This window comes from Engystomops pustulosus, chromosome 2, assembly GCF_040894005.1.
Source record: "Engystomops pustulosus chromosome 2, aEngPut4.maternal, whole genome shotgun sequence".
NCBI lineage: Eukaryota > Metazoa > Chordata > Amphibia > Anura > Leptodactylidae > Engystomops > Engystomops pustulosus.
Window position 1 is genome coordinate 139,165,344 of NC_092412.1, and position 26,226 is coordinate 139,191,569.

Here is a 26,226-nt window from a genome sequence, read left to right on the forward strand (position 1 = left end):
TTGCTGAGGAGTCATTGTATAATAATTTTACCAAAGCTATAAATCTATCACCAAAACCCATGGTTTCCAAAGTTAACCATATGTTAAGAAATGGCATTTGTAACCTTTAGGGCTGCAGCTCATTGGAAGTATAACACTCCTGTCTTATACTGAAAAGCAAATGACACTTGGTGATGTTATGTAAATGAGAGCTCAAGAGCTCACCTCTCAGACTACTAAAAGAGAACAAGAACTAATTTCTACTATGCAAAAAGGGCTAATGGTGCCAATGGGTTGGTGATGCAAGGGGGACTGTGTCATGATTTGACAGTGGCAGAGTTTGACATAAAAATAAGTGAATCATACTTTTAAATTACCTAAAATTATGACCCTTCAAGCAACTGGGTGGATCCATTATATATATCAATAGCTTTGTTTGGAAAAATAAAAATTAAAAGTTGATGTTTAAATAAGATGTTTAAGGGCCTTACATGCACTGATAACTGGTGCAATTATCAGGAACAAGTGGTAATAGGAACACAGGGTCATGTAAGGCCTATTTCACATTACTGTGTGATCACTCTGTGATCACAGGCATGACATATGTAGTGCCATGGACTGATCACTATGGTGAGGATTTAACTTTATGCATTATGCACAGTTATTATTTCCCTAAAATGCGGCAGAGCCGACAGTCGGCCCTAAGTCTGTGTGTGGGGAACGAACAACCACAGTAATGAACAAAAAATCTAAAAAAAAGTTATCAATAATTCCATATTGTTCTTCTCCCCAAAATTCTTTATTAAAAGGAAACAGATGTACTACACTTCAATAATAATAATCTTTATTTATACAGCACAATCATATTCCATAGCGCTTTACAAATCATAGAGGACATAAAAAAATAAAATAAGAAATTACAGAGTAAAAACAGTCATATGAAACAATCAACGTAAGGACCCTGCTTGCAAGAGCTTACTATCTATAAACCCTAATTTATTAATAATTGTTTCTTTTTACAGGTTTACTGTGCCTCAGCTGCAGACTGGTAAAGACTATGAATTCTGTGTGAGATCAGTAAATGAAGCTGGACTTAGTGAAAGATCACCAATATCTGACCCACTGAATATAAATGAAGCGATCTGTAAGTGCAAAACCATATTTTCCCAGCAGCCTTATCTTTCTACTCATGAAGACCATAACTATTACATTTGAAAACAGATCATTATACTTTTAGTGTGACAATGTGAATGAGGAATAAGGATTGAATGCAAATTTGTCAGGCTTCCTGTAATAGCTGAATTTAATAATAATAATAATAATAATAATAATAATTCCTTTATTTATATAGCACACACAGATTACGCAGCGCTGCACAGAGCTTGCCAAATCGGTCCCTGTCCCCAATGGGGCTCACAATCCATTCAACCTACCAGTATGTTTTGGAGTGTGGGAGGAAACCGAAGGAAACCCACGCAAACACGGAGAGAACATACAAAATCTTTGCAGATATTGACCTGGTGGGACTTGAACACAGGACCCCAGCACTGCAGGGCTGTACTGCTACACACTCAGCCACCGTGCTGCCCCAATTTAAGACTGCATGGCCTAACAATTGAGCCACTGAATATGGAAAAACATAGCTTAAAAGGGTATTCCCATCTGGCCATTCTCTGGGTTGCCATATAGATACATTTCTTCAATTATTAAAGAAATGTACCTAAGTGAAGATAATATCCCATAAATGGAGCCATGTTTTGTTCCTTAGAAATGAGATAGATACAGGAAGCGGTGGCCAGAGATGCGCTATTGAGCCTTTTCAACCACCTAGATTCAGTGTCCATTACCACAGGATGTCTGTGGGGCAAGCAGTAAATCCCTGCCATTTGATATGTAAAACAATTTGTTTCTTTGTGCAATCACTCCTGAAATGGTGGCCATATCCATAGACAAGGTTTCTATGGGACAACTTCACTACATTTATTGGAAATTGTCTTTATGCGTTTAGTTGTGCAATCACTCTTGAAGCAGTGGCCATATCCACGGACAAGGTTTCTATGGAAAATAATATTCACAAAGGAACATTTTTTTTAATAACATCCACTTGAAGAAATGTCTGTATATGACAGATGAATTCAATTAAATGTGAATGACTAAACGAGAATATCCCTTTAATGTGAAAAAGTTGTAAATTCTGTTCATGTTGTGAAGACTCTAAGATAAAATGTGGGGGTCCTGCTTACAAGCTGACAAGTAGAGCTAGCAAACTCTTTGTTTAAAAGCAGGACTTGAGATATTTCTGTGAATCCTGGCAGAAAAAACGTATCACATTACACCTATAATTCCTTTATAGGCTGTCCATCGGCTCCTTATAATTTTGCTCTCTTGAGCTGTGGGAAAGATGAAATGACAATATGTTGGAAAGCTCCAAAATTCACAGCAGGGAAAGAAATACAAGGATATTTTCTTGATCAACATGATTCTGATGATGTTGCTTGGAAAGATGTCAATAATGAGCCAATCCAAAAAACAATATGCAAGGTATAATTTCTTGTTTCTTTTCCATCTGTCATTCATTTGTATCTGTCCTTAGTTAAGTTGATTGTTGTAAGGTAATGTATGTATTTCCAAGGTAACAGGTCTAACTGAAGGACACTTCTATGAGTTCCGTGCACGAGCTATGAATTCGGCAGGAGTTGGAAAGATGTCTGAGCCAAGTGACCTTTTTAAATGTGAGGAATGGACCATGCCTGAGCCAGGTAATGATATGGCTAGAAATAGAATTTAATTATAAGCACTGCTTTTATGAAGTTCATCAAGTTTCCACCTATTATTATCTACAGAAATCAGTAAATCAATGTATGACAAAGTAAAAGGAATTGTCTGTTCTCTTTTGGTCCCAGAAGCCAATCATCTTGTGTTAATGACAACTGTAAAGAATGTAGCTGCTGCAATACTGTCAGATTCATCTTTTCATCAGAGTACATCAGAGGAGGCATTCACACCTTGGCTCTGATGTCAGATCGAGCCCAGTTGAGCCAAATGGGTTAACAGCAGTGCACTAAATAATATATGGTAGCTCAGGACCTTCTTTGGCAAAGGGACCCAGAATCTTAAGGTTACACCTCTGTCAGAACATTTGTATTTTAAATTTTAGGTCCGCCATATGATGTTAGATGCAGAGAAGTGCGAGACAACACCCTGATGCTCCACTGGGAATTCCCAATATACACAGGAAGCAGCGTGGTGACTGGCTACCTTGTAGAGGCATGTGAAGAAGGCACTGGAGACTGGAAAAGGATCAGTGAGGATCCTATACCTAACACACATATGAAGGTACATATTTTAGATTCACTTTAAGCTCTATAAACACAACCATGTGTGATATCCCAGCACAAATTGTGGCCAGGTCATGGCCCCCATAGAGATCTATTAAACACAGTCACAGCACAAAGTGTCTCACCATGCCATGACTCAGTCAAAAGATAGAGCATCTCTGGGGTTACTGCCCAGTGAAACACACGTCATGTGCATGGAGCCATGTGAAATGGGCAGATAAACTATTTTATGATGTCAAAATAGGCCTCTTGGCTAATGGTTACCTGTGTGAGACTTACAGTGTATCACTTACATTATTACTTACTTGATTTGATATTTCTTTCTTAGATCTCGAATCTGGAAAAAGATAAGAGTTACCAGTTCCGTGTTCTGGCTGTTAACACATCTGGTCCTGGTATTGCATCTGTGCCTTGCGATCCTGTGACACCTGTGACAAAGCCAGGTTCGGAAAGTTTCATTAAAGTCAATAGAAAGTTTTAATGTGATCAGTTTTGCATTTAGTTCACCAAAACAATTTATCCAGATTTTTGCATGCTTGAATAATAATGAATCTACCATCAAAGTCATGTATGATAAAGAGATTCTCACAGTTATGATCAAATTTTATAATTATGCTAATGAGCCTAAAGGGCACTGGGATTATTAATACTGCAGCAACAACTCTCAGTCTCACCCTCCCCCTGCACTTCATGTAATCTGGGCAGCACTAAGTATACAGTGGACGGGGGAAACTCTCCTTCTGAATATAACAGCCTGTGAAGATACAACATGGAAGGGCTCTGAAAACATACTCATAGCTTTTCTGGCTCATTAGCATAATTGTAAAAGTTGATTTTAGAGGAAGGAGGCCATGGACAACAAACAGAGGAAAATGACCACAGTCACGGATCCTAGATCTATCAGTAAGTGCCCTTGGTTTATCATAATTGATTTTGATGGTAGATTTTCATTTTGATCTGAAAAAAGGCTACATCTAACAGTGTAAGTAAACCTCCAAAGCTATTTTTTATTTTTAAAAAAAGAGCAGGTGATAATCATAAACTTTTCATATACTTTATTTATGAGAGAAGTTTCTCATCATTTTTTCCTTAACTTTCTCCTTCCTAATCTGCAGGGAGCAATGTTTCTGATAATGACAGGTGACTAAAGCTCAACCCCTTATGGACCTAAAGAATATTTAGCTAATAATTCAATTTTATTGATAGATAAATCTATCAAGTTCAGTAACTAGAACTTTGAACCCCTTAACAACCTTGCCTTTTTTTGTTTTTTCATTTCCATTTTTCACTCCCCACCTTCAAAAATCTACAACTTTTTTTATTTTTACCCGTAAAGAGTTCTGTGATGTTTTCTGCGTAATAAATTGCACTTCATAGTGATGGTATTGAATATTCCATGGCATGTCCTGGGACATGGAATAAAATTCCAAATGCAGTGAAAATGGTGAAAAAAACACATTTGTGCCAATTTGTTGTGGGCTTGGATTTTACGGCTTTCACTGTGCGCCCCAAATGACATGTCTACTTTATTCTTTGGGTCGGTACGATCACAGGGGGACCAAATTTGTATAGGTTTTATAATTTTTTCAAACATTTACAGAAATTAAAACCTCCTTACAAAACAATTTGGGGGCATTTTGCCATTTCTGGCGCTAATAACTTTTTCATGCTTCGGTGTACAGAGCTGTGTGTGAAGTCATTTTGTGCGACTTTTGACAACGTTTTCAATGTTACAAATTTTTGGACTGTATGACCTTTTGATAATTTTTCATAGAATTTTTAGTATTTTTCAAAATGGCAAAAAAGTGCCATTTTCAACTTTGGGCGCTCTTTTCCGTTACAGGGTTAAACGCAGTAAAAGAACGTTATTATATTTTGATAGACCGGGTGCACGATCGTCACCAAGATGGCAATATGCAGCAAAGACTTACCTGCTATGGAGAGGGCTCAGCCCATGCTCACCCAACGCGCGCTGTTTTATGTCAGCCACTGGCAGCCCATGTGTGACACCTGCCGTTTGTTCAGGCCCTTCGAAGAGACCCCTTTATTTGTCAGTCACCAGGACTGCGGGATGATTAACGTCATTCCACTGCTTCATGTCCTGGAACAGATGCTGCAAAATCTCTCTGGTGAGGGCACTGGAGAAGTGGCGACTACATCTCATAGCCACATGAGTCCAGTGGGGGCTGAACTGGAGGAGGAGGAGGAAATTGGAGCACAAGCAGAGTCTTGTGAAATTAGTGGTTTTTCTACTCAGGTGACAGGAGAGGAGGAGCAGGAGGATTCGGAGGACGTAGAAGACGAGGCAGATGACCCAGAAGCACAGTCGCAGTATACTGTGGATATGGAGACCGGGAGTCCCTCAGAGTCACTTGCGCAGATGGCCCCGCAGCATGCTGCTTTGCCTAATTAGTGACAGCCGAATAGTCAACATCCGGCATAGGGATGACTTTTAGCTCTCCACCCTCTTGGACCCTCACTACCAGTCAAAAATGGGTGCATTTATTCCAGCTGCCAAGAGGGAGGAACAACTGGCATATTATAGAGAAATACTGTGCAGATAGTTGGCCGCTGCCTATGTGCCCCATTGTCCATCCTCTGTCAGGTCTGACAAGGGGCTTCCTGGCAGTCATCGCTCAGGTACTACTGCCACGGCTGCTGTGGGGAGAGTGGGGGGGGGGTAGGAGCAGTAGAAGCTCCATCAGCAGCAGCTTAAGTCTGGAGTCCTTAATGAGCAGCTTACTTCACCCGCCTAGTGAGGAGGGTGGCCGCCACCAGCAGCAGGACATGGAGCAGACCCTTCACCAGCAGGTGGTGACCTACCCAGGTAGAGGATCCCCTGGACTACTGGGAAGCCAAACTTGATGTGTGGCTGCAACTTGCAGAGTTTGCAGTAGAGAAGCTTTCCTGTCAGGCCAGTAGTGTGGCATCAGAGCGGGTGTTCAGTGTGGCGGGGGCGGAGGAACAAACTTTCTACACCAGCGGCTGCTACTTCTTTATCCACATGTAGGGCTGTATAAGCCACTGGTAACGGAGGCTGCAGGTAACTAAGGACAAGTTTGCTGCCTTGTTCTAGTCTGTGCATTAGGCTTTAGCTGTTAAGTTTCCTTAATTACCTGCAAACTCCAATGATGTCAGTTAGTATTGTAGAGAACTGCTTCCTGTGCATGGAAGCTAAGGAAGCAATACAAGCAGCACATTGTGGGTTATTAAGTGGGTTATCTCAGTGAAGCAATGTGCAGTGATGGCAGTTACACACATCATTACTATGGTAACAGAGCAAGACAGTCTGTTAGATCATCACAGGGAGCAGAGCATGGAGGATTATGGAAGTTGGGCATTAGAAAGCCCATAAAATTTAGTGAATCATAAAAGCAAACTATTTAAGCTCCATTTTTTTGATTCATGATATTGAGTTTCATTTTACTCATTTATTTATAGATTTATCATTTTTTGTCTCAGAAGTTCATATTCCTGAAATACCCTTTAAGCACAATCCTACAGTCCCGATCTTGTAGGTAACCCAGGTGGCTGCCTGTATACTTGTTTCCAACATTCTGGTGTCCTTACTGTGTGCTCTAACAGTTTCCTCCACTCCTGCTGTTAGACTGCATGTGCAATGTTACAGACTCCTTTTAACCTGCCCTGATTGTAGCCCTGACATCCTACAAAGCATTTAAATTATTTATTTCACACCCACAGGCACAAATGAAATTGAGGTTGGTGTGGATGATGAAGGATTCATATACCTATCCTTTGAGAATCCAGATCCAGTTGATTCCCCACAGTTCGACTGGTCTAAAGACTACAAGGGTGCTCCAGATCCAGAGAGAACAAACATCTATACAGAGGGAAACAAGTAAACGTTTTTATTAGATTATTATTTTCTTTGTTCAAGATCTGTAGCTTTCTATGGCAATGTACATTGTACATGATTTATATGATTACTCTTTTGACATTGCCTACAGGAGTATGAGAATTTGTTGAAGTTCTGTATATGGGAGCATGCCTACAAACAGCTGAAATGTTGCAGATACTTGATCTGAATTGAATTAAAAAAAATAAATGCATAATTTAAAATTTGCACCTTTTTTTTTCAGAAACATACAGTTCATTGTTCTTATTTTTTAAGGTCCAAGTTAATCTTGAAAAAGCCATCTGATGAAGATGTAGGTGTCTATTCAGTGGAAGTTCCAAATGCGGATGGGGTATCAGCTAGCCATACACTAACAAAGGATGGTAGGAAATTAGTTACAGAATGTTAAATAAGTAAAAATAATCTAATAAAAAGCATATGTTATCCAGAGCTGATCTAATCCATAAAATAGTATCAGATCAGGGGCTCCACCACCCCCCCTCCCCAAAGATCAGCTCTATTTTGCATCTGATAGCATGAGGGTGGGTCATTAATTTGTTAGGCATGGAAAACTCATTTCATTATATGTTGACCACACTGTGACCAGGCGCCTCTGGGAGCTGTGATAAGGCCACAAATTGTACAGCCCTATCATGGACCCCCATACGGTTGTGTGCATGGGGCCTAAGGTTGGATAATATAATTGTGTAAACAAATAGAACTAGTAATGAACAGTAGTCATTAACAATTCTATAATTTCATTATGTTCCCTCTTAGAATTATCAGATTTGCTCAAAAAAAGCCATGAAGTCCAACATCCAAGTAAGTGCATTTTCACAGTCTATATAACTAGATGGTTACTTATATCCATAAACAGTGCCATGGCTACCTGTTTGTAATACTACAGTTCAGTGGGTTGACCTGAAGGGGGCTGTACACAAGAAATGCCCTCACAATTTTTAATATCTGGAAGGAAGATTAAGCAAACATTGCCATATCTTTATTTGCCATGCTGATATTCCTAGCCATAAGTTGGAAATGCTGTCATTATTTAATAGTTTTAAATTTATATTATTATAATTTGTTTATAGAGCACCATTAATTCCTTAATGGTGCTGTAATAATTTTAAAGGTACTGTATATATATTAGAGTATAAGCCAACCTGAGTATAAGCCGAGGCCCCTAATTTTACCACCAAAAACTGGGAAAACCTATTGGCTGGAGTATAAGCTGAGGGTGGGAAATAAATTGGTCACAGACCCCCCTTCCCAGTATACAGCCAGCCAGGTCCCAGTAGTATATGACCAGCCAGCTCCCAGTAGTATACAGCCAGCCTGCTCCCTGTAGTATACAGCTAGCCTGCCACCATGTAGTATACAGCCAACCAGCCCCCTGTAGTTTACAGCCAGCCTGCCCCCAAATAGTATACAGCCACCCCCCATGTAGTGCACAGCAAGCCAGCCCCAATGTAGTATACAGCCAGCCAGCCCCCATGTAGTATACAGCCAGCCAGCCACCGACGTATACAGCCAGCCTGCCCCCTGTAGTATACAGCTGTCCAGCCCCCTGCAGTATACAGCTGTCCAGCCCCCTGTAGTATACAGCTGTCCAGCCCCCTGTAGTATAAAGCCAGCCTGCTCCCTGTAGTATACAGCCAGCCTGCCCCCTTTAGTATACAGCCAGCCCCCTGTAGTATAAAGTCAGTCGGCCCCCTCTAGTATAAAGTCAGCCTGCCCCCTCTAGCATACAGCCAGCCTGCCCCCTGTAGTATACAGCCAACCTGCCACCTGTAGTATACAGCCTGCCAGCCCCAAGTAGTATACAGCCAGCCCACCCAGCACTTAAAAAAAAATAAACCTATATACTCACCCTTCGGCGGCCCCGATGCTCTGCGCGGCTCCCTGATATTGGCGCAGCTACACTTCTGTCTTCATCGCGGCTCCTCTTCTTTCTTGGGTCTTCTGTAACATGCATATTATGACATCAGCAGTGGCCGCGTCATAGTATGCGCCTGCTGGCAGATAACATGGCTGAATGGCTATTCCGGCTGTTACAGACCCAAGAAAGAAGACCCAAGAAAGAAGAGGAGCCGTGGGGAAGACAGAAGAGGAGCTGCGCCGACATTAAGGAGCTGTGGTGAGCATTGGGGCCCCTAGAGGGTGAGTATATAAGCTTTTTTTTTATTGACTCGTGTATAAGCTGAGGTGAGGTTTTCCTGCACATTTTTTGTGCTGAAAAACTTGGCTTATACACGAATATATACGGTAATCAACCATCAAAATCCATCATGATAAAACAGTGACACTTACTCATAGATCCAGGCACTGTGACTGTGGTAATCTTATATTTGTTATCCATGGTCTCCTTCCTTCTAAAATCAACTATTAAATTATGCTAATGATTCAGAATTTAACAGGCTGTTACATTGTAAAATAGAACATCCCCCAGTTCCTCTGCCATCCAGAGTGTGTCTGGCTTATAATTAAAGTTAATTTAGGAGGAAGGAGGGATTGGTTGACAAATATAAGAAGATTACAATAGTCACGGTACCTGGATCTATGAGTAAGTGCCCCTGGTTTAGCATGCTTCATTCTGATGTTAGATTTCCTTTAAAGTGTACTTCTACGGTCTTTTTTCCATCCTAAAAGATTTTAGTTTGTTTTGTACAGAAAATAGGTGACATTAAACGTAGAAATACATTGTATGTCAAAAATGCTTGAAAACAAGCTTTTCTGCTGCTGCCTATGGAAAGTATATGCATACAGAAAAGATATTATGAATGAAATGTGATGGCTTGGTACACGTGATGGGATTTAATGTTATATTTTTATATTTTTAGTGATACAGAAAATATCAGGCTGGAATGTGGAAGTGCTGGAGAATGGGGATGTGCGTCTTTGGTTAGAAGTGGAAAAACTGTCCCCTGCTGCAGATCTGGAAATGATTTTTAATGACAAAGTCATTGAAAATACACCAGTATGTTTTTTTATATATATGCTGTATATATGTATGCATACACTTTATCTACAAAATATCAATATATCATATACAATCAAATATTTAAGAAAAATAAATGAGAAAATGAAAACCACCTCTACAACTGAAATTTACAGTCAATAATTTTGATATTAATCATTTACAAAATATTGGGGCTTATTTACTAAGGGTCACAGGTCACACTTTTGTATGACCGTTCACCGTTTTTGGTATTTGTGCAGCTTTGCAATCAGTTTTTAGCGCAGCTATGCTGTCATTCACGCAACAGAAATTAGGTGGCGGGCCCTCGGACAATCCAACTGATTTGGACTGAGCATGGGATTTAACTTTCAAATTGTGTCGCAAGCCAATGCACTTACATGCACCACTTAAAAGATGGTGAACTCCGTTGAACCTGAGCGGGGAAGCGACACATGCAGGATATTGGGCGCATGATCGCCAGGGCGCACAGTGCTTTATCGTCAGAGAATGTACTTTCAGTGAACTCCAGGTAAGTAACTGAGTTATAAATTGTCTCATAACATATCTCTGGGAAGGTATAATCCACTAGAAAGAAAAGAAAATAATTTTAATACTAATCATTTACAAAATATTATGTCTGAGAAGGTCTGATATATTATTGTGTCATGTTTCTTTGCACTTTCCCTGGATACGGTTGACCCCTGCCAACTGCCGAGAGATAATTTTGATCTCGACTGTTAGCTCATGCCCCATGGTTGGCAGTGTAATCTAAGGGTTTATTTTTTCCATTACGTGAACTCCATACTTTTATGCTGCATTAACACTGCCTTTTTCGGGACATGTATATATCTCATATATACGTCCCACATAGGCCGACAATGGGCACATGGCACCGTACTGTTCCGTAGCCGGGGAAAAGGCGCTGCTCAACATTTTTCTCTATGGAGAGGGCCGGGAGTGAGCAGCATTTTTTGTGTTTCCATTATCCACTCCCCTTCTTCAAAATTCCATAATGTTTTACAAAATGTACTTCCTAGTGATGGTACTTCATATTCCATGCTGTGTACTGGGAAGATGAAAAAAAAAATACAAATACAATAAAATTGTAGAGAAAATGCATTTGTGCAGCATAGTACCAGGTATTTCCACAGGTGCGACTTTTTCCGCGGGGAAAGCCAAGGCGAGGTACACAGACATCAGGCAGAATCATAGTTGGGGACAGGCAGGAGGTCAGGACAGGCAGCATGGGATTGGAGGCAGGGAAGTAGCAATTGGTTAAGGCAGGCAGCAGAGGAGCGTAGTCAGGAAAGGAACCAGGGTCACAACGGGAAATCACAATAACAGTGCAGGGCATGAAACAATGCTTTCTCTAAGGGTGTACAGGGAGAGGCTGATTTATATAGAATTCTGGGAAATGGCCAGCGGCAATTAACTAAGCGCTGGGCCTTTACATTTTCTGAAGCCAGCGTAGGAGACCAGGACGTGCTCGCACAGCTGGAGGATCGGGAACAGGAGCGGGGAAAGGTAAGAGGCCAGGACGCTGCGCTTGCGAATACTGAGAGTCACGGTTGAGCCCGCGACCCATAACTTAAGCACCCGTGACAGCCTTAATCATAAAGTGCATTTGGATAGTACAAAACTTTGTGATGGACACTTAATGAGTCAGTTTAAAATCACCAGGTGGTCAAGAAGAACCATGGTCAACCCTCTCTTTCGTGATGCAAAATGTTAATCTTGTGTAAGGCTGTGTTTTGACATGAAAGTTTATTTATGCAGCTTATAAAGTCGAAACCAGTGGCTAATCATAAAAGTAGAGAGCACATTAATGAGAGGTGCAAATTCTATTCCTTTTATTTCAATGCTGATTGAACTGCATGACAAAACATGTAACCGCCACCTCCTAGAGTTCCCCTATACAATCTCAATTATTCAGTCTGCATCTTGTCTTTCATTTGATCACTGGGATGCAGTGATTTAAAATACATAATGTCATGGGGGGGAGGAGTGTATTAATCAATTTTCCTCACAAATTCCAATATTCAGTGTTTTGACACATGCATTAGCTGTGAACACAAGGCACTATAACAAAAAAATTGGCGATAATACATACTAGTCTAGTATACTTCTCATTGCAGAAACGTAAAATTAAGTTTGACAAAGAAAATGGTCTCATTGAAATCATCAAAGAAGACTTTAGTGAAGAAGATAAAGGCACATATACTGCCAAAGTGGAAGATGGAAAAGCAGCAAACCAGTTTAGTATTGTCCTTACTGGAGAAGGTGAGCACCATATATTGTGGAGCTCAGGCTACATGCACACAAATGTGTTATTGGGCCAACAGCTATCACATGGACCCATGTATTTCAAGGGCACATTTTTTATGTTGTAAAATTAAATAAACTATACTTTGTAGGTGGATTTATGACATTGATATAAAGAGTAGATATGTCTCCTCCAACCTAATCCAGAGAATGGTCATGGTCACTTCATATTTGAACTCGCACTGCTAATTTATAATTGTTGCGGTACAGCAACTGGAGATGCTTATTATTACCGTATATACTCGAGTATAAGCCGACCCGAGTATAAGCCGAGGCCCCTAATTTTACCACAAAAAACTGTGAAAACCTATTGACTCGAGTATAAGCCGAGGGTGGGAAATGCATTGGTCACAGCCTCTCCAGTATGTAGCCAGCCAGCCCCTGCCCCAGTGTATATAGCCTGCCAGCCCCTGACCCAGTGTTTATAGCCTGCCAGCCCCTGCCCCAGTGTATATAGACCCCCCCTTCCCCGTTGTGCAGCACAACAATACCGGATGGATCGCACAGAAGATCTACGGGTGCCGCCAGAAAGGCGAGGTTTGATTTATTTTTTTGACTCAAGTATAAGCCGAGTTTGGGTTTTTCAGCACATTTTTTGTGCTGAAAAACTAGGCTTATACTCGAGTATATAAGGTAGTTATTTATCAAGTTTTCTAAGATATACAATAAAAGTAAAGGTTACACACAATTTATAGCTGAAATCTACCAGCATAAATGTATCATAGTCTACTGTACCAAGATCACATTTTGTCTATGTCTACCTATGAATATATGTCATTTTTGGTAGTTTACCTATGAATAGTTACTCAACTATAGATGTTTTTAGGTTTTAACTTTTGAAAAAGTAAAAGGTGTGCAGTTATTGGTTGCTATGGGTAACACTGGTGGTTTCCCTTTTAACCAGTTTTAAAGAAATTTTATTGATTTATTTACATGTAACTTCATTCACAGACTTTGATAAGATTCTCGATGAGTCTAAGCAAAAAAGTAAGCAATGGAAAAAGAAGAAAGGTAAAAAAAAAGTTTCCCTCCATATAATTTTTAGTTTGGTGAAATGATGAACAGTCAGTCAAATGAGATTATTTACTTATAACAGGTCCACATTTTATAGAACAATTGGAGTGGAAGGTTACAGAAGAGTGTCATGTTATCATAACATGCAAGGTATTTTTTTATAATGTTTTTGTATGTTTATAATGAATGTTTTTTTTAACAGGGTCTAGCATCCTGTTGTTGGAGGAGAAGGAGGTGTGAGGTATCTCTGAGCACATCCTATGTATAGTAGACATCTGGATGCTTTTCAAAGGCAAAGGGATGTGGCGCTTATATACACAAATATCAATAAAAATATATACATATGTACATAAACACAGCCATAATCACCACCATCCTCTATATCCAAATTTAAACTGGCAGTGACTTGCAGGGCAGTGGTGGAATAAGAGCAAGGAGAGAGGTAAATATAAGCAGTTTATCACATTTACAGCTCCTTAACCATTTGGAAAATGATTTTCCTAGACATCGTACAAACCCACAGGTTAAGGGAACATTTGGCCCTTATCTTGATGCTACATTGATTAACATAATTCCTTCTGGTTTCTGATTGGACTTGAGAGCTTAAAATACAGCCAAAGACAATGCTAGATTGAGTTCCTGTTTCTACAAATCCTGTGTAATTTTAAAAAATCATATTTTAGTTTAAGTTGTTATTTGTAATAACAAAATATAAATAACGTTAGGTTTCAACCACAACAGCGTGAGATACTTATTTGTCTCCTATTGGGATTATTGCAGAATACAGGCAGTCCCCAGGTTACATACAAGATAGGGTCTGTAGGTTTGTTCTTAAGTTGAATTTGTATGTAAGTTGGAACCGTATACTTTATTATTGTAATCCCAGTCAAAAAATTTTTGGCCTCTGTGACAACTGGATTTTAAAAATTTTGGATTGTCATAAGAACCAGGATTAACAATAAATCTTAATTACAGACACCTGTGATAACTGTTACAGCTGTTTATTGTAGCCTAAGGCTAAAGTACAGTAAATTACCAACATCCAGAGGTCCGTTTGTAACTAGGGGTCGTATGTAAGTCAGGTGTTCTTAAGTAGGGGAACGCCTGTACTGATACCCTGAATATGTACCAGGCATGCAAGATGGCTAACCTGTATTCATTTTTCCTGTTTGTTAAGGTGACAAATACTGAGAAAGACACAACCCTTAAATGGTCCTTTGATAAGAAGCCACTTCAAAATGGGAAATTTGATGGACAAAGTGGATCAGGAACATTGTCTATCAAAAAAGTAAGTGACCAAAAATAGCATCTTTATCTCCATGTACATTTTCCATTCTATTTTAAGTTTATAGACAATGATAGGTACTATTCCCTGGGACTTGTAAAACTTGTAAAAGATATGCTTTTGAGGTGGTGGGTGATCTCAAACTTTAGTACCTGCATGGAGGAAAATTTGTTTCTGTTCTGGCTGACTATAAGGCCCATTGCCCCCATACATATATCCGGCACGCTGACTATAAAGCCCCTTGCACACGAACGTATGATCAGGCAGCATACAGTCATGTTCAGGAGAAAGCCTTTGAAAGTTGAAAGGCTGGGGCCATAATATGGCAAAATATAGGACATTTCCTATATTTTTCTGTGCAGGCACCCTACTTGGTCACGTGGGGTTAAACACTGTGTGCTCACTGCAACGCAACCATGTGCTACAGACATCTATTAGGCCGTGATCCAGTCACAGCAATGGCCCCCATCAGTGGCGTAACAACAGCTGTAGCTGCTACGGGGCCCACATTGCTAAGGGGCCTGGGATGGACTGCAGTCTGCAGAGTCAAAATTATCAACGCTCTCCCGGGGCTATCACTTCCTCGTGACAGGGGCGCAGAGGCAGAGCAACCAGGCCCGTCTACGCACCTCTTCTGCAGCCAGCTGGCATGCCCACCTGCTTCCTGCTGGACGCTGCCATTCAACAAAACAACCACCTGTATATGCTGAATATACTGATGCATGTGTGTATATGTGCTGTATGCATGTGTGTGTATATGCTCAATATACTGTATGTATATGTGTATATACTGTGTGTATATGCAGTATGCTTGTATACTGTGTATATATATTGTATGAGTGTATACACTTTATGTAGATATATATATATCTATATATGTTGTATGTATGTGTGCATATGCTATATGTATATGAATTATGTGTGTATATAGTGTTTTTATACTTCATGTATGTGTATACACAGTGGGTGTATACTGTATGTAAACGTATATGATGTATATATATTATATGTATGCATAAATACAGTATATATGTAAATTTGATGTATATACTGTGTGTGTTTAAATGTATGAATGTGTACATACTGTATGTCTGTATATACTGTACATATTAGTGTATAAATGTGTAGATGGGTACATAAATATGTGCGTATCAGTGTATACATGTATGTATGTATGTACAAGTATAGAAAAGTGAGAGCAGAATGTTATGTGTATGTATTTATGTGTATACATATGTGTGTGTTTGTGTGTATATATGAGTGTGTAAAAGTGTGTGTACAAATATGTATAAATATTTTTTAAGGGGAAGGGGGCCCCATGCAGAAATCTGCTATGGGGCCCTGCTTCTCTTAGTTACGCCCCTGGCCCCCATATATTTGTATGCAAGCGGCCTAAGCCCCCTGAATTTCTGAGGCAAAGACAATGGATGCAGTATTAGCAGATACATTTTACGGACAAAAGTAGATATCCCAATCATATGCCATAGCCTTTGTTTTAAACAAAATCATCAAAGTCACATACTTATATAATATATACAGGCACTGTGAATGTGAATCTGTGAATCTTCTTATATGTTATACGTGGCATTCTTCCTTCAAAAATAAACATTTAAAACCATGCCAATGAACCTAAAGAGCTATGAGTGTTTTACAGAAGCCCTCTGTGCTTTCACTGAACAAGCTGCTCTTACACCGTGCAGCAGTCTCAGCCTCACCCCCACCTGTACCTACTGTAATCTTGGCAGCAGTGAATAGTGAGCATGCAGTGAAAGGGGGGAAAGTGCTCCTTCAGAATATAAAATCATGTGAATCTGAAGCCCAGAAAGGCTCTGATAACACACTCATAGCCTGGCTTATTAGTTTAATTTTAAAAGTTGATTTTAGAAGAAAGGAGGCCATGGTTGACAAATGTAAGAAGAATTCCACAATCAAGGTGCCTGGATCTATGAATATATAGCTTGATTTTGATGGTAGATTTTCTTTAAAAATGGTCACTCCATGGCATTTCAAACAGATTCTAGTCTGAGAATTTGTGAGGTTAGACACAGGTACAGTATATATTTGTTATAAGGCACTTTTTGGCCTGTGCCTTGGGTGCCCAATTGCAGAGGGGGCTTCATCAGGAGAAGAGTTGAATGGGAGTACAATGGTCTTTGTATATAGTCTATGTATAAGTTAAGGCAAAAGCGGTCATGGTATACAGGAATGCAGCTACAGTTGGCAAGTCTTTGGAAATAGAACAATGGGTCAGGGAATATAGAAGTGAAGACACATGCAGCAGTAGTCCTTAGGAATTGGTCACAAGTAATCTACCTAATCCTGAAGATATTGTGGTCTAAATGTGATTTTAATGGGGCCATAATTCACCCTTGTTCCCAGAGTATTGTTAGCTTAATCTGACCTTGCTAAGACACTTGATTTGGACAAGAATGCCTGCATAATAAAATGCCTTGGAGCGGTTTTACACATGGGGGCATGCATTGGATTTGCGCTAATCACATCAAATCTGCTGTAAATGAACATATGCAAAAAATAGTTTGGTTTAAACCTTTTGCCTCAAACTGGACTGTAGTAGAAAAAGATCCAAAAGCAATACAATTTGTTGTTAAAGTGTTATAAATTCTCTCAACAGTTTACAAATGAAGAGAAAGGACATTATAAAGCTGTGGTGAAGGATAGCAGAGGTGAAGATATTAGTGATTTGGATCTTACCAAAGAAGGTGAGTTAATAACATCACACAAAATACAGAAAGTTTTACAGGTTTGCAAGATATATTCCTTATAAGGGCTCTACAAAAGAAAAGAAAAAAAAAGTAAAGTGGCTTAACAGTAAGAAAGTAAAATTATATATAATAATATAGAACTGGCAACAATGCTTCTAGACACCACAACATTTGACTTGCTTTGTGTTTCCTGACATCCCAGGAAATACTGAGAAAAGCTGCTCAGCCACTCTCTGCCTGGGGCAAGTAGTTCTACTAGTGTCTGACTAAGCAGTCTCCCCTACTGTTTCCTGTTCTATTGGAAGACACCCAGGATAATGGGGCTAAACAATTGGCAGCATCACCCATTGCACACTTACGTACTAGACACACATTATGGGGCACATTTACTAAGGGTCCTGTGGCCGCACTTTTGTCAGATGTTCCGACAATTTCCGTTTTGCAAAGAGGATTTTGTGGCACACAATCGGATTTTGCCGCATCCGACTTATTCGGACTAGGCGCAGGATTCAACTTTGAAATTGTGTCGCAAGCCAAGCACTTACATGCACTGGGAAGAAGATGGTGAACTTCGGTAGACCTGAGCGGGGAAACGACACATGCAGGATCTACGTGATTGCGGTAGAATTTATTCTCGTCGGACATTCCGGATCGGGGATCGGGCAGGAACGGGGTAAGTAAATGTGTCCCTATATTGGGGCAGCCAGCAGTTCTAGTGGACAAAGAGTGCATAGTCATCATTTTATACACATACTTGCCTGTTTCTAAAGCTGCAGTGCTGTGCTTAACAGTAGAAAAATTGGGTGAATTATTCACAACAGTTTCCTATAAACCCCATAACACATGTGTCTTATTGCTGTCTGCAGCCTCCTTCCATCTTCCTACATTATACATTGAAGCCCTACATACAGTTGTTGTAGTTTCATCTCAATGTCATAGTGCCTTCATACAAAAATTGTGCAATGTCTTAACATACATGCTGATAGCATAACTTTTAGAAGTTAGTACCAACTATGGCAGTGTCCATTCTTGATTCAATTATCAAAAATATGAATAATATGTTTGTAAAGATATTGGAACTGTCAAATATATTTGTATATCTCATGACAATTTAGCCTTCACCTTAGGACCTGGCAGACTTGTGGCTAGGGATGTCTACCTAATAAAACAGACAAAAAATGCATGCACTTTAAAGGAAACCTACCACTTGAAGTGGCAGGTTTCTGATGGAAATACCGGGCACCATACCGCGGTTTAAAACACTTTTTAAACTTTATAGCCGGCGCAGGGAGGTACCTCCCTGCACCGTCTATAAAGTTTAAAAAGTGTTTTAAACCGCGATACCGCGGTTTAAAACACTAACAAAAATAAGCTCCGGCACCAGCTCACCCTGAGCTGGTGCCCGGTATTTCCATCAGAAACCTGCCACTTCAAGTGGTAGGTTTCCTTTAACTTGCCTAACTTTAACTTGTCTAAATTAAATGAATGCATCTTTCCTGCATATGCAGATTTATAGTGAACCTGTCATACTGAACATGATGTCTGATCTGCTGTTACCTTTAAGCAGGTTGTGGAATAAGAGAAGCTGCTGAGATTTCACCGCTCTCAAAAAAAGGGACTACTTAAATCAGATTTAAATGGACAAAATATTCAAGTTACAATCAAGTTATTGTTTAACTCCACCAGCACTGCATTCACTTTTATAGGACAGAGGAAATGACTGTCCTGGAAGTCCTACAGCACATGCACCAGCGCTCCATTTATATGGAATACTTAGGGAACCCCACGAGCCACAATAATAGTGATAGGACACACTGCGTAGCGTCATTATTGGGTAAAAAGGGAAATAGTAAGAAACAAAATATATTTTCTTTATTACCTTCTTATTGCGACCAGCACAACAGTAATAAATATTGATTGTCTGAATCATAAATTAAAAATAAGGAGTTAATTTAAATCCCCCCACCCCCACCCCATTTATATTTTAGTGGCTATAGCAAGAAAGTATATACCAAGTTTACCAAGTTTAACATCTTCCTGTGATGTGTCTTTTATTGAGGCACTGTGTTGGTAACGGTGTAAGAATGGGGTTTGGGAATGGTCTCCTAGGGGCTTCCAGGGTTGTAATGATTTAAAAGATGCAAAAATCTCCCCCTTTCTTTGAAACACATAATAGTATCAAAATCATAAATATACAAGGTATTCTGCATCTGAAAATGCCTGATCTATTACAACATAAAAACTATAAAATTCAATGAAGGCATAAAAGTCCAAGCAAATTGCTTTTCTGTTAATTCACCACCCATAAATGTTTTTTTTTAAAGTTATGTTAAAATGTGGGGATACATTTATCTTAAGGTATTAAATATAACAAAACATATATAAATTTGGTATATCTGTTATCATGCAAGCCTATAATCCTGAATGGTAGAACTGTTAATTGTGGAGGTAAGGGGTTATTCTTTTGGTTATTTTAATAAAGAAAAATAGATGGGTACGTGGATGTGTAAGCATGTATGTTAATATGTGTTTGTATTATTTCAGGTTTTGAAGATATTATGAAAGAAATTTCAAGAATAAGTGGTAAGCCTTTACAAATTGGGAAGAGCACAGTATAAAATTACATTAAAGGGAACCCGTTATCAGGAGCCCTTTTTCTGGTAATAGTTTACACATTACCAAAGAGTTTTTATAGTAAAACTGGCTTTTAAAAAAAAAAAAGTTAGATCGAAGTTTACATTTCCGTATGCAGAGCAGTGTACCTAGTCACATGGGAGTGGCCGGTGAGGAGTGGTTCTGCCCCACCCTCAGGAAACCGCTCCATATAACGATTTTATATTTTAAAAAAACTCCCATTTCCCCCATATCTCCTCCCATTGTGGCTTTTACCCTCAGGACACCATACATGCCTGCCCCGCTCCTCAATGGCCACTAGGGACACTGCTCTTCATACAGAAAGGTAAACTTTGATCCAACTTATCTTTTTTTTTCGGAAAAAGACAGTTTTACAATAAAAACACTTTGACAATGTGTACACTATTCTCTATGGGTCCAGAAAAAGGTTCCCTTTAAGGATTAAATCTACTGCATGAATTCTAGAAATGTAGTGCAACAGATATTAATGGAGTTCAGTGTCACTCATCTCCTATACAGACAGTCCCCGACCTACAATGGGGAAAAAAGTATTTTGTCAGCCATAAATTGTGCAAGTCCTTCCACTTAAAAAGATGAGAGAGGCCTGTAATTGAGGTAGACCTAAACTATGAGAGACAAGATGTGAAAACAAATCCAGAAAATTACATTGGGGCACGTATAATAAAATCATTGTAAACTGCAATATGTGCAGAGGGCGCCAGTTTCCTGAATTACTCACTCACAGTCCCCACTCACTATAAATGTTGTAAAAAAGAACTGAATTAGTATACGTCTAGAAATGAGTTTCTGAAGACTTTTCTTTTTGAACAAAATTCCAAAATTTATTGGCCCACATTTATCAAAAACAATTCAGACCGAGCGCCGTATATAACTTTCAAATTGTGTCACACAACATATGTTAAAGGTGCACCACAAAAAAGATGGTGAACTCTGTCGGGTCCATTGCGGGGAAGCGCCAGATTCATGATTTCTGGTGCACGATCTTAGTGAATCTGGCGCACCCTGCTCTGCCCCAACAGAGTGCACCTTTAACATGGGCTGTACGACACACATATGTCGGACTTTGCATGTTAAATCTGGTGCACCAGAATGCCCATTTAAGTAACAAAATTTTTGTTGCATGAAGAATAGTACAGCCACGACAAAAGGGTTGCATGCGACACATAAGTGGCGCAAGCACTTCTTAAATACACGTGCAAGCAGTTTGCAGATGAAAGAATGTGCATAGACCGCCAGAAAGCTGAACCAAGGAACTTAGTAAATATGCCCCATTGTCTGATTTTTAAAGAATTTATTTGCATATTAAAGTGGAAAATAAGTATTTGACCAATAACAAAAGTTCATCTCAATACTTTGTTTTATGTCTTTTGTTGGTGATGACCAATGTCAAATGTTTCCTGTAAGTCTTCACAAGGTTGGCACACACTGTTGGCCCATTCCTCCATGTGGAACTCCCCTAGAGCAGCAATGTTTTCGGAGCTGTCGCTGGGCAACACAGACCTTCAGCTCCCTATCGGGTTGAGATTTGGAGACTGGGTAGGCCGCTCCAGAACCTTGAAATGCTTCTTACGAAGCTACTCCTTCATTGTCCAGTTGGTGTGATTGGAATCATTTTCATGCTGAAAGACCCATCCACCTTTGCATGATGGTAGGAGGTTTGCACTTAAAATTTTCACAATACATGGCCCTATTCATTCTTTCATGTACACAGATCAGTCAAACTGGTCCCTTTGCAAAGGAACAGCCCCAAAGCATGATGTTGTCATGCTCATGCTACACAGTAGGTATGGTGTTCTTTGGATACTCAGCATTCACTCTCCTCCAAACACAACAAGTTGTATTTCTACCAAGCAGTTCTATTTTGGTTTCATATGACATTCTCCCAATACTCTTCTAGAACTTCCAAATGCATTGTAGCAAACTTTAGAAAAGCCTGGATATTTATTGGCTTAAGCAGGGGGGGCACGTTCGGCACTGCAGGATCTACAGACTGCATTGTATTTGTCCCTACAGACGTAGGGCGTTATTGATGGTAACCTTTGTTACTTTGGTCTCAGCTTTCGGCAGGTCATTCACTAGATCCCCCTGTGTGGTTTTGGGATTTTTGCTCATCGTTCTTGTCATCATTTTGACCCCAAGGGGTGAGTTCTTTAGTGAAGCCCCTTATCAAGGGAGATTATCAGTGGTCTTCTATGTCCATTTTCCTAATTATTGCTCCCACATTTGATTGCTTCACGCCAAGCTGCTTGCCTATTGTAGATTCCTATCTGCTGCCTTCCCAGCTTGGTGCAGGTCTACAATTTTGTTTCTGATGTCCTTTCACAGCTCCTTGGTCGTCACCATAGTGTAGTTTGGAGTGTGACTATTTGAGGTTGTGGACAGGTGTTTTTTATACTGATAAAGTTTAAACAGGTGCCATTGCTACAGGTAATGAGCAGAGGACAGAGGAGCCACTTAAAGAAGACGTTATAGGTCTGTGAGAGCCAGAAATATTACTTGTTTGTAGGTGACCAAATACATATTTTACACTATAATTTGCAATAAAATTCTTTAAAATGAGACAATGTGATTTTGTGGATTTGTTTTCATTCTGTTTCTCATAGTTGAGGTATGTAAAAAATTTTGGTCTTCTACTGTAACTAACATCTGTTACGATGCCATGAATAAGGGTTTTTCCTGAAACATGTTGGTGTTTGTTAATGGACATTTTAACAATGTTTGAATAATAAAGAAGAAACTGATTTTTAACTACTTTTGGATGCTGAACCAAATTTTTTTTTAATGGATTTACATCTGTTACAATATGTTTTACTCAAATGGGTTTCCTGGAAATCCCTTTTGGGGACCAGAGCAGGGTAAAGAAAACCAAACTTACTTAACCTGTGTCCAAGAAATATTGTCAGTGGACATAGGTGAAGTAATTGAGGTCCACCAAGGCCACCGATTTCCTGTAGCAGGTCCGGTAACCCACAACACTTTTGTCCCAGTCTGCAGTGTCAGGATACCAATTACCAAATAAATGCAGGAAACAGGAGCTTTAGCAGGTATGTACACTTTATTTTTTTTTAAACCTTGTTATGGCCCCATTAAGTTTTCCAGAGTACCCAAATCCCCTTTGACTGTATAAGGCTGATTTACTGATTAATCTATCTGTTCTCCTATAAGCACTATCTGCCTCCCCTCTGAAATGCCAAGGCACGGCTGAAGGAATTAAGATCTACAGTGATGTGAAACAATTCACAGATCTAATGAATCCAGCGTGGCATCACAAGTATGTACTACCACTCCAATCTTTAAAGAAATGACAGATGGTATATAGATGACTGACTCCAAGACAGCCTTACATACCTTCCAAGAATTCCAACCCTTTCAGTTCTTTAATACCTGACATTCCACCGATTCCATTGCAGTTTGAATTATTTTCTTGCCATCACCCTTCCCTACCAACTTGGTAATTTTGCTCTAGAACAGTTGTGCATACCAGTATAGTGCCGGAACAACATATTGGTTGCTGAAACTACCAGCAAGAATTGCTCAGCAATGATGGGAGCTAAAAGAGATGGTTGAGGTGGTAAGAGGTCATCTTTAATATAGCAATGCATATATTTAATTTGTTGCCTTCTCAATGGGAAATATGTACATGGGGATCTATGTATATATCCTATCCATATAGCCAAGCACAAATAAATGCTGCCTTGATACCCCAATTCAGAGCCAAGGTCAGTATTTTTACATTGACTAAATTAAAAAAGCAGAGCACCACATCAGTTTTTGTAATATTTGAGGCAGGTAACTGCCAGAATTATCTATATAAGCAGTCTACAAGCATAATATGTACAGTTACTGATTAAATGTAGCAGCTTTGACAGGATTATTTCCTAAGGAGAAAAAAAATATTCTAAAAAATACCTGCATATATTAAACATTGCAAATTTTATACACAGGACACAGAAACTGTCCAGTACAGAAAAGGTTAAATCGGGCAGTACAGAGAATCAAGTATGGCTACAAATAAACAATCCAACTGATGCAGACCGAGGTCTATATACACTTGAGCTGTTTGATGGTAAAGACATCCATAAACGGACACTTGACCTCAGTGGTAAAGGTAATAAATATCAAATTATGCCTCTGTGTTAAAAAAAGCATCCTCTATCTTTACCTGAGTGTGCAGCCTTGCGACGCTGTTTCCTATGGAGGGGACACCTCCTCTCCAGCGCTGGGTGGGCATACTACCGTGTGAATGCACCCTTTCACTGCTTCTTTAAGATGTAGATACCATTAACTCTCTTAGCTGCAATAATAGTACTCGAGCGGGCAGTTTTGGTCAAAATTAGTTCTATAATAATCACTGACATGGGCCTCCAATGGGCATAGAGGCCTGTGCTGTTGTGCCCAAGCCAGCCCTCACTCAAGTATAAGCTGAGGGGGGCCTTTTAGCATAAACTGTGCTGAAAATCTTGGATTATACTTAAGTATATAAGTTTTATATTGTTATTTCTGGGAATTTATTAACACTGCCATTGCATATTATTGCATACTATTTAATATTAGTAAAAATAAGCAAAAAAAGCTAAGTGGGATATTTATGAAGGCTTGTATGCCAGTTGTCTAGCATACAAGCTTTGAAATAATTGCAATTCCTTGCACATGTCCAGGAATTGTGATTATTTCCTCCTTTATATTACCTCCACAACAAGTAGCATGTGGCAGTTGTAGCCTGCGCACTCATTATAGCCTGCATAGAATTGCCGGAGCCTCCTGATATACCAGGCATGGCGGGAGTGGCAAAGTCTAATCACACACTGTAGCACCCTGCGCTGGCATATGCTAATTTCCCCCCCCCCCCTTAATAAATCTCTAAATAAAATCAGCACATTATCTTTTGGGTTTTAGTTATAATATTTCAGTAGTTGGGCCTTTGGATTTAATATTAACAGCATATAGTTACCTAATGCAGTCATGTTTTAATATTACATATTTTAATTTTTAGCATTTGATGATGCAATGGAAGGGTACCAGAAAAGCAAGTAAGTGTTTGTGATATTTAAAGTTGTCTTTTCCCAAATGTCCTGCATGATACTTCGTTTAGAATCATACTGGGGGTTAGTAAAGCGGTATTCCCACAAATACAAGAAGGATAACAAAATAACACATTCTCTAATTCACTGTTATTAACAAAAATAATGCATTTCACAGATATAATTCCAACCAATCTCTACCAGTCCTGGTGTACACAATTTCCGTTGCCCCTGAATCAGACCCTAAATCAGGAGTCTAGGCACGGGCAGGACACATTATTCTCCTGTCTGATGCTGCACTGAGCTCCTCTCTGCCTCCAGCCCCCTACCCTTGCATTCCAAGACAAGCTGACACACACACACAGACTTCCTGCCAGCAAGAAGCGTGAGGAGAGTAAAACTAAAATCTACAGGCAGATAAGGTCTTTATCCAAGGGAGGGGGAGAGGCATAGCTAACAGTGTATATTATGGCTGTGATAGCAGATCTGAGAATGTCATGTGTTATATGCATCTCAGGGACCTCATCATAGTGAATCTTCAGAAGCTAAATAAAAATATATATAAACCTGTACCCTGATAATCTAAGCACATTCTCAGCACACAGCTGCACTCTCACAGCACTAGATGAATCATAGTGTGTCTGCTTAGAGAGTCCCCACCCACACTCTGGATTTTTACACTCACCAGCCGAGTGACAGCAATAAAACTGAGTAAAATTGTAAAGTAAGGGATTAAAAATTATCTTTATTGTGTACACATCACAAGGTGATTGAAGTTTGAGAATTTTCTTTTATGGGCAAACCCCTTTGAAGGTGGATTTATTTCACAATCATAAAAAGTTCCAACGTCAATTTTCAATAGCTGCAGTAAGAAAGGAGGATGTGTAACCTCCATGGTGATATAAAACTAAGACATATGTGCATTAAAGTAATGAGCCATTGCAGAAATATGCTAATATTTTGTTGCTCCCACTCATACAACAGTTTTCCTGTAGCAGAAAGGCAAGTAAAATTAGCAACTGAAAGGGGTTTTAGTAGTTTGACCTGTAGCAAATAGGAATATCTATAATAATA

At 39.5% G+C, this 26,226-nt stretch overlaps 1 protein-coding gene across 2 annotated transcripts in view; it reads left to right on the forward strand.

Moving 5' to 3' along the window:
- The window catches only part of MYOM3 (myomesin 3), an 84,757-nt gene that overhangs the window by 54,866 nt on the left and 3,665 nt on the right, over positions 1–26,226 (forward strand). For both annotated transcript variants that reach the window (XM_072136696.1, XM_072136697.1), the window contains exons 17-34: positions 1,002–1,123; positions 2,333–2,520; positions 2,612–2,738; positions 3,137–3,315; positions 3,646–3,760; positions 7,020–7,176; positions 7,450–7,556; positions 7,951–7,995; positions 10,014–10,150; positions 12,268–12,412; positions 13,406–13,465; positions 13,551–13,618; positions 14,646–14,756; positions 17,386–17,473; positions 20,021–20,059; positions 23,297–23,402; positions 24,076–24,239; positions 25,125–25,161. In XM_072136696.1, coding sequence (XP_071992797.1) covers positions 1,002–1,123; positions 2,333–2,520; positions 2,612–2,738; positions 3,137–3,315; positions 3,646–3,760; positions 7,020–7,176; positions 7,450–7,556; positions 7,951–7,995; positions 10,014–10,150; positions 12,268–12,412; positions 13,406–13,465; positions 13,551–13,618; positions 14,646–14,756; positions 17,386–17,473; positions 20,021–20,059; positions 23,297–23,402; positions 24,076–24,239; positions 25,125–25,161 — 1,995 coding nt within the window. The remainder of the gene's footprint in view (positions 1–1,001; positions 1,124–2,332; positions 2,521–2,611; positions 2,739–3,136; positions 3,316–3,645; positions 3,761–7,019; positions 7,177–7,449; positions 7,557–7,950; positions 7,996–10,013; positions 10,151–12,267; positions 12,413–13,405; positions 13,466–13,550; positions 13,619–14,645; positions 14,757–17,385; positions 17,474–20,020; positions 20,060–23,296; positions 23,403–24,075; positions 24,240–25,124; positions 25,162–26,226) is intronic.